This window comes from Egretta garzetta, unplaced genomic scaffold, assembly GCF_000687185.1.
Source record: "Egretta garzetta isolate BGI_Z169 unplaced genomic scaffold, ASM68718v1 scaffold163, whole genome shotgun sequence".
Lineage (NCBI taxonomy): Eukaryota > Metazoa > Chordata > Aves > Pelecaniformes > Ardeidae > Egretta > Egretta garzetta.
In genome coordinates, this window is record NW_009259308.1 from 4,984,228 (window position 1) to 4,993,453 (window position 9,226).

Below are 9,226 nucleotides of genomic sequence, written 5' to 3' on the forward strand. Positions count from 1 at the left end.
AACACTTCTGGGTTTGGCGGGGTAAGTTAAAGAAAAAAAAAGACAAAAGACTTTCCTTACAGTAAAAAAATTGTAAGCCAAGGACAAGGGCAAAACCCAAGACTGGGGCCTGCTACTGCCTCTGTAGCACAGCCAGGCGGTGGCAGACTCTGCCCGTGGCCGCTGCATGGCCAGGCAGCGCTCAGGGGAGGAGGGGGATTCCTTCTTTCACATCCGCACTCCCTATTTTTTGACTGCATTTTCACGCCGATTGCAGATAGATGAACCTGATGTTTAAGTGCCAGTTAGCGTACATAGAGGAACCACTTGTTTGCTGTTACTGCTTTAACTAAGGAGCATGTCACCATGCTAAATGTCAATCAGGTGTATTTGCCACATCATTTGAAAAGTGCAAGGTCCTGTAGGCTCCTCCGGGAGCCAGTCAACTCAACAGGAACAGATCCAGACTCACATGATCTTGCCTTGTACAGGGATCAGGGGTTTTGTTCAGTATATGAAGCCAGTGTTGGCTTTGAAAATCAGGCGAGGGGATGTGTGGTGTCACCTCAACACCAGTTGCCACTGCACCTGTAAGGAAATACAGCAGCTGCCTTCACATAGTTCTTACAGTTACCTACTCACTCTCTTGTCGTTTAGGGGAGTCTAATACTGTGGGAGAAATGTAACTGCCAATGGAGCTGTACTTGGGGGCCCCCCACCTAGCTGTTCTCACAGGAGTGGAGCTGCTTGGAGACCGTCAGTAACAAATGAGGGCGGCCTCAGTTTCACAGCTCTGCTGAAGCACAGGGGACCAATGAGAGGGAAGTCTTTAAAGAAAGGCAGCACAAACAAGCAATTCTGCTGGTACCCAGAGATGGGCACTAACATAGTAATGGCCTTGAGTACCTTTATGTTTCTAGGCCTTCTGGAAGTTGGTGTACAATTCTCCAGACCCTGTTTCTTTCTGAGGTCAGTTGTCTCTATGAACATAAGTAAATAACTCCCTCTCCTAAATGGCCGCTTTAGAAATTGCCATTTCACGAGTCATCACGGAGCAATCCCAGCCTTCCAGCCTTGTCTTTCCCAAGAGCAATCCCCGAGAGTCTGCTGGCTTGTTCCCCGTGGAGTTAAACCAGCACACGCTGGGTTTCTCCACCAGTGTCCAGCCCAGTCTAAGACTTCAGGTTGGAAAGGTGTCAGGAATCAGCCACTGCCTTTCATGGTTGCCTGCAGGGAAGGTGGGTGCTGGCCAAAGGGCTTTTTAAAGGTCCTGAGTTTGGCTTGAAATGCCAGTGGCCACAGAGCCAATGGGCAAGGGACGCGGTGGCTGGTGGGTTTTCCCCATGGAGGAACTGCACAGTGAGGTGACACAGAGAGGTCCTTTACCTTACACCACGTGGGTACCTGAGCTCCCAGTCCCAGCTACAGCGCTGCTGGGGGAGGGACAAACACCAATACCTGCACCATCAGTTCTGAGTGTGATAGGGTTTTGGTCACCAGTCACGTAGAGGCAAGTTAAAGAGAACCCTGAGGTCTCACATTATTTTGAAAAATGAGGCCAGTATCTTTGCTAGAGGGGGAAGGCAGAGTCCCAACTAATAATTTAGAGTCCTGAGATTGTGTCAAGCTAATATTAGATATTACAAACACACAATGAAATGTTCCTTAGAAGGAAAAAGGAAATGGCGGGGGAAAAAAAAAGGTTATTAGGTGATTAAAAGCTCAGACTTTGAACAGAGCTACTATTTGCCATCTTCTATGGTATGTGCAGTCTGGTTCCGTCAGGCAAGCGAGTAATCGGTCAGTGATTTGTGGAAGTCCTTTAAGAAAATAGGCCACTGCTGGGTGTGTGAGTAACTAATGCTCATTTGGTTTGTGTTTGAAGGCAGCAGCAGCAACAGTGATGACACAAATTAATTGCACAGTTTTCAGGAGATAATGCAGACAAGGTAAAGAGAATTACTATGCGATTAACATAGTTTCCAATTAAAGTCCCCTGTAGTTACCAAAAAACATTAATTTCTAGTAACTTGGTAATTTAACTTGTGTCACCACTGTACACAAGTGCACCAGGGCAACGTATGGGCTTGTCTGTGCTAAAGCCTTGTAAGGGAAACACGAAAAGAAATCTGCAAATAGCCATTAGTTTTATATAAATAGCCATAATTGCTACTATTTGTAGCAAGCTTCAAATAAAACACCACTGTGGTAACGGATTTGCTAACAGATTAAAGGACCAAAAACCAGCTACTGTCCTAGCACTTAAGACTTTCTTGCCCTTGGTCAAAAAGGGGAAAAAAAAAAATCAACAACTTAAACTCAGCAAAGGCATCTCAACCATTGCACTTCTTTATCAACAAGTTGCAGAAAGACTGAGACAAACAAAACTATTTCACCCTTCCAGGGAAGTTTGCTGTTGGGATGGCGGAACCACAGTTTTCTTTTTAACGCTTCGTACTATAGCTCTTCTATTTCCATTGGACCGTTTCCATCACAAGGGTATCAAACCAAAGGTCTTTTGAATAGCAGCTCATGTTTGGAGACACAGCAAGCTTGGGGGGGTACATGCACTTGGGATTTTCTAAGGTACCTGAACTTCAGCCAGGGGAGTTCAGGAAGACTGAAGATTCATCCTTTAGTTCCCGCTTGAGCTAAAGCTGCCTGTACTGCAGCGGGATGGGGTGGCCCATCATCTAAGTGTGCAGCAGACCAAGGTCTGGATGTGGAAAACTTGCAGAATTGTCATACCTGAGCAGTTTTGTTTCAGTCTGACAGCAAAATGCAATCACCAAGTAGCGTCACTACCGTTTTTATCACGTGCCTGCCCAGACACATCCACCTGCTTTCACCCTGCCTGTTTCCAAATGCAAGCATACCCAGTGAGCGCTATGGGGAGTGTCATCCCTTTGACGCCTTCCCAACTGCCAGGCTCGGTCCCAGTAACATTACAAAGGTTGAAATCTGCAGCGGGGTAGGATGGACAGAGTCTTTTAAAAGAGATGTGGGTCTTACTGTATGATTTGAGACATACATCAATGTTGTACAGTAACTTGCATTTAAAAAAATAAAAAATACCACATAATCGGGGAAAAAACTCCCCTGTACAGCGATATATTGTTACTTTCACGTAACTCAGCAGCACTTTCAACTTCATTACAAATATTGCAGACTCCTGTGCATGAAAGCCTCTGAAGCTTATTACATTTTATTATTATTACTACAACAACAGAAGCTGTAAATGGAAAAGACGTTATTGATTCAGCTAATCCGCCGAATGCAGATTGCTCGTTACCGTGCATTTGTCAGCCTCTGGGCCAGGCTGGTTTTTAACAGCCTGCCATGCTAAGACTTTCAACGCTTCTAGGCGAGAATATTACATAGCCTTGCACTCCGCTGCAGGACGCTTCTCCTTGAGCATCTTCCCCTTTCCCACTGATGTCTGTCCTTCTACCATTCCCTCTAACTCCTCTCCCCCTTCCCAGTGCAGATACTCTGGGTATTTGTAAACCCTAGCGCTTCCCTCTCTCCCTAACCTTACTCTTCAGCGACAAGAGTGACAAAGGCACACAACTACAAGTTAATCTTCCTTAAATCCATCCCTGCAGGCTCCTGATCATTTTTCCTGTTGTTCTGTGCACTTTAATTAGTTAATGCCTTCCTCGTGGAAAGGTAAGCAGAAAGGGAGCATCAGTGAAACCAGATTATACTGATTATATCCCCCTGCTCTGTGACAGAAGCTTTTAACGATGCAGCATAGGATCGCTTTTTTTTTTAAATGTGAAAGCAAAGTACAACTTCATGTCTAATTTCCTGTCTGCTGTTACCCACAGGAACCACTCAACGGGTTTGCATTATTTTTGCTAAAGCTACATTAACTTGTGCTTCACTAAACAGGAATCTTCTATTTTCTAGCTCTCACTGACATTCACAATTCTCCTCATTTTGACATCTAAATTCCATAAATATGTTGTTTACTCCCTCTTCTGGGCTATTAATGAAAAATATTAAGTAAGATCAAGCCAAACATCCTCACATACGTGCAGCATCTAAAAGTAATATCATGCCAATTATTAGTAGGATTCAACAGCGCAGAGGTTACTAATTTAGACAAATGATGTGTGGCGTTTTTTTTCCCCTGAAAACAAGTGAACGCAATCTCATTTTGGCTTTTTGGAATATGAACTCAATTAACACGTGCAAACGCACACTCCAGCCCTGACACATACACGCACTTGAGCTAGTTCTGCCTGAAATCTATCTATTAGTCACTTCTTCCTCATAAAAGGAAGAAAGGTGCTTTAATGAATACACATGATGCTTATTATTTGGATCGGCAGCATTTGTGCCTTCTGTGCCTGAATGGCACTCAGAATAGGTTAACATTTGGTTTACAACACACCAATAAAATTTGCCTTTATTGCAAATAAACAGAGTATTCACACCTTACAATATTGTTTTAGATGCAGGATTATATTCATTCTTAGAAGATCTAATATTGATATAAAAGGCCCATGCATTTAATGTTTTCACACCTTTTTTATTTTCCAAGCAGTGTTAATATGTATTTTAAATATTGCATTTACTTTGTTAAAACATGAAACTATTTATGTACATTTGTTTGCAATCTGAGAACACGGACCATCAAGTAATCATTTGTACAGTAATAAAATGTATCAAAAAAAAAAAAAAAAAAAAAAAAAAGAAAAATCACAGCCCAGAATTTTTAACATCCACTCCCTCATTTGCTTTGATTTAAAAGCTGCACTAACAGGAGAGAAGCCTTAACATTATAGTAATTGAAACAGGAAACAAACACCACTCTCTTCTAATAATTGTCTTTAGCTGCTTTGATTGGTTGCAGTTAATATTAATAGTATAACCTTTAAAAATTGTGGGGAAAGGTAATACTTTATCTTCACTCCTCATATTAAGGCTCCAAAGCAAGCTTAATGAGAAACCATTATAAAATCATACTGCTAAATAGTATCTTAACTCACAATTCGGCCTATATAATTATATCAGTATTGCAACTGACAATTACTGCTGATATATCAAACTTACCTTTCTTACACTGCGCTGCTCAGGATGTGTGTCACGATTACACCATTAACTATTATTTGGGCTTACGTAGCAAGACAGATTAGAGTTCTACCCTTACCACATGAACACAGAACTCAAATTTTGCTTACAGACAGAAATAACATGGTCTCAAAACCTATGGATATGCGTCCATGACATAAACCCCACACGTATCCGGCAGCCTCTGCTCAGGATTTGTCCTGGACTGACACGACATCAGGGTCACAAGTTAGGCTGTAGGGACTGGCCAAGCTTTTTAAAGACGGCAAGACCAGGACGTAGGCACATTTCAGCGTACCTGGCTCTAAACAATGCCTTCCATCTTCACCTGCACAACGTGACATCAAACTCATTCAACTAGTAGTGAACAAAAATAATTAGTAAGTACATTTATAAATGACATTTTAAAGACTATTAACATATAAAACATTATCATTGTTATGAAAATAGACCAATTTCAGCACGAGCTTGCCTTTTTGGGGGAGGAGGACACATACGGTTTTTATTTTTTAAAAGGCAAGTGTTCTCCTGGACAGCTGCCAATAATCTTGTGTAAAACGTCCTTAAAGCAAGACAAACTCCTCTGTACTAAATCTTTTTAATCTTTTCTTTTCATCCTCAGAGAAAAGGTCATTTTCTTCATGGAGTGGACTGGAAGCAAAGTCATAGTCTCTAGAATGACCCTTTACAAAAGTAAACAAGGGATATTTCTCCTTAGATGAAGATTTCAGCATCTACAATGTAAAACACATAACAGATAAAACGTTAATTGGAAATGAAGAAATACAGTAAGTAGTGGTATTTATCTGATGATGACTACAAAGTAAAAAAAATGGATTTTTAATTTTTATTATCACCATATTAAAACAAAAGCATTGCACAATCTAAACATCCCCTCCTCCCATTAAACAAACGTTTACTTCCATTTCTTCTTCAGGTAGCTGCTAATTTTATGCCTGACCCTGCATCTTGTTCCATACAGACCACCCCTATGTGCTGTTTGCCTCAGTGCAGCTGGAGCTCTCGTAGGAAGATAAAAAACTCAACAAAACAGTTAATGGCCATAACGCTCTCCTCAAGCACAGGTATGAATTCTGTGGCAACTAAGCATCTCAGGGAGATATTTTTATTGTAGAATCAGCACGTACAATAATCAATGTTTTTACTAAAACTTTAAACATAAACACCTATGTAAATAAGCCAATCAAGAGCACATGGCTAAAACCAGACTGACAACAGTAACTGTGGTAACTAGGGTGCCAAACACCTACACTTACAAATAGAAAAACTGAGGATGTAGAGAGTGGTGGGGAATGATAAATACTAAAACAGATCAGCAAAACATCTTTAACAGCAGATAAAAATCTGCCAAAACCCAACAGACATTTCAGCCTTTCAGGCCGTTTTGGACATTTAATTGTTCACTGATTTTTAATTTAATTGTATTTTTTTTTTCAAATTTCTTACCTGCTTTGAAAAAAACAGCACAGTGATGCAGTGACATGCAGAACTGCATCAGCCTAGAGGTATATGCTGCGTGGAACTAAAAATCACTAAACACAGTTTCATGCGAACGATTAATCTAAAACAGTAAAAAACCCTAAACAGGTCTTTAAACAGTAAGCATGATTTAAAAAAAAGACAGCCAGAGGCGGAGGGGGGTGTTTAAAAAAAAAAATAAAATAAAAAAAATCACACAGTAAAATCCTTGATTTTTACTGTGACCTGAAGTTTTCCACTTTATTCTTGTCTATTTTAATTGCATTTGGCTACTGTAATGTCAAACCTGGGTAGAAGGGCAAGGAGATATAGGACAGAGATGCACACAGTAACAAGCAAAAGCAAAGAAAGAGCAACAAATGAGCCTTAGAAAGAAAAAAGTTTGTAAGACGTAGAAATGCTTTGTTTCTTGAGAAGACCCAATAATTGGATGCAAACCCTTTCATCTCTAGGGGTTGAATACAAGCTGGCATAGTAGGAACAGAAATTGATAGCCACATGAAGGCTGCCTGCTGGTCTGTGAAGTAGACAGGTGGACTTAGGCCAGCTCCTAATTGCAAGTTTGCAGCAGAAAACTCACCAGAATACTGCGTCTCAGGGAACGCATGGTGACCAACCAGCCATCGCGCCTCTAAAGATGGTCCCTCCAAGTCGGGACAAACACACATGCAGTTCCACTGCTGTTGGCTGTGTTCGACCTTCCCTGAAACTTCCTTCTCCACAGGTACGTGTAACACCTCTCTCTATACGCTAAGGGAGGTGATGAAATACTAAATACAGAACATAAACTGGACAGGCAGGCAAATGCCTAAACAAGAGTCGAGTGGAACTTGCTTAAGATTAAGATTACTGCAATTATTATCAAGCTACATCTCACTCCAGGATCACAGATAATTTGAAACTCTAAAGAAGTTGCAAGTTCTTTAGATACCACTGTGATGATTTCTACAGAGTTTATTGATGAACATCACTATATTTTAGAATTTCAGCATTAGACTCAAGACTGCCACTGTTGTCACTGCAACAATTAATTCTCTGTGCTGAACTGCATCCAAGTCTAACACTGTCGGTCCAGTTCTTCAGAGAACTTTTCATTCTGCTAAGAACCTGGGCTACAAACAGGAAATGCAGTTGCAGCCCAAGTGGATTGTTTATTTGCTGTCATGGGTTTTGATAGGGAAACAGTTCACTGCATTAGCAGAATGACAAGCCTGGCACCAGTCAAATAACAATGTAAAGCAGCAGCAGAGGCTGTGGCCAGGAAAATGCAGAGCCATCCCAGGTGCTGTGCCAGAGCTTCTTGCTGACCTCTTGGACCTGCCACATGGTATTGAGAAGCCAGACAGAAACTGCCGTGCCTGTTTGGTACTTGTGCTGGAAGTGCATGACAGAAGAAAGACTTCAGCCAGTTGGTAAATCCATCCTTCTCAAGTCTGGATGTATTTCCAGGTCTCCTTAACCTATCAGCTATTTGATTCCAGGTATTATTAATGTACTTAACAATAGTTGCCTAACTAGCAAGTACAGAAACAAAGGGTAAACTGAATGTGATTTGGATGGAGTTTCACCAGTCACTCCATCTGGGCCCTTGATTTCAATGTCCTAATTTCTCTATCACTGAATATATGGCTCATAAGGTTTATCCTCAAGTAATAAAAGCTAAATCTTTTCTCCCACCTCTTATTGCCCACAAAAGCAGAGAGAACCTGAATTTTTTAGTCTAACCTACATAGGGTGCACTGGGAGTATACTGTGCTTTATCGTTCAAGAGTTATCGCACTCAAGTTGCAAACAAAGGGAAAAATAACAGAAGAACAGGAAAAAAAAAAGGATGTGAAGGAAGGACTGAAAGATCACAGAATGTTTCTCGTGTTGTATTTGCATTCGAACTTTCCTCTGTTTTCAAACTTACTGTGCCTGAAATTATACATGTCACTAATATTAAAGAACTCCTATCTAAAATACAGCTCCAAGACTTAGATCAGCCATGAATATTTTCACAACGTATGTTCAGAAAAAGAAATGTATTTAATCCCAAACTTGAAAGAGAGAAGGGAAAAAGAGAAAGAGAACTTCTAATGCAACCGATTTTGTAATTAGATTTTTACCATGTTATTTCATCCTTTCTTAGACATGATAGAGCAGGAAAACATGGAAGAATAGAAACTTCGTATTTAAACTTTCCATATATCCATTGCTTAGGAACTTCTTTAAATCTGTTTTCTACCTTTCTGTGTAAGAATCAAAATCACCCCTTCAGCATCAATCAATGTCTACTAAAGACTGTGTAAAGTTTAAAAATGCTTTTTTGGCTGTAATACTGATACCACCTAATGGGACATTCAAAATGCTGTACAAACGTTAATTCTTCACACTGTTGTGGTAACTACTGTGGTTAGAGTACGGATATTGCGACCGTCTTCCGCTGCCGCAGCATCCTTTCATAGACGATTTTTTAAAATCGCGGAACGGAGTTATTTGTTGCCACAGCTAACGCAACGTACTAAGAACGCTGTGTTTCATACACTCACGTACTGTAATAATCAAGGGAAAAAAAAGAAGCTCATGCCGTTGGGACCCAAAGGAACCTGCGCCGGTGTTTTGCAAGCGAAGGACGCGGCCAGGCTGGCGGGCGGGGGGCTGCCTGCTCCGCAGACCTCAGAACGCC

The 9,226-nt window shown here is 41.0% G+C and overlaps 1 protein-coding gene across 3 annotated transcripts in view; it reads right to left on the reverse strand.

The window, feature by feature from the left end:
- Nucleotides 1-4,657: 4,657 nt before the first annotated feature.
- Nucleotides 4,658-9,226, reverse strand: part of ATG4C (autophagy related 4C cysteine peptidase) — a 24,845-nt gene continuing 20,276 nt past the window's right edge. For 2 of the 3 annotated variants that reach the window (XM_035891769.1, XM_009636226.2), the window contains one exon: nt 4,658-5,792. In XM_035891769.1, the coding sequence (XP_035747662.1) occupies nt 5,622-5,792 (171 nt within the window). In that variant the 3' untranslated portion in view covers nt 4,658-5,621. The remainder of the gene's footprint in view (nt 5,793-9,226) is intronic. The other variant, XM_035891770.1, reaches the window with a different exon arrangement.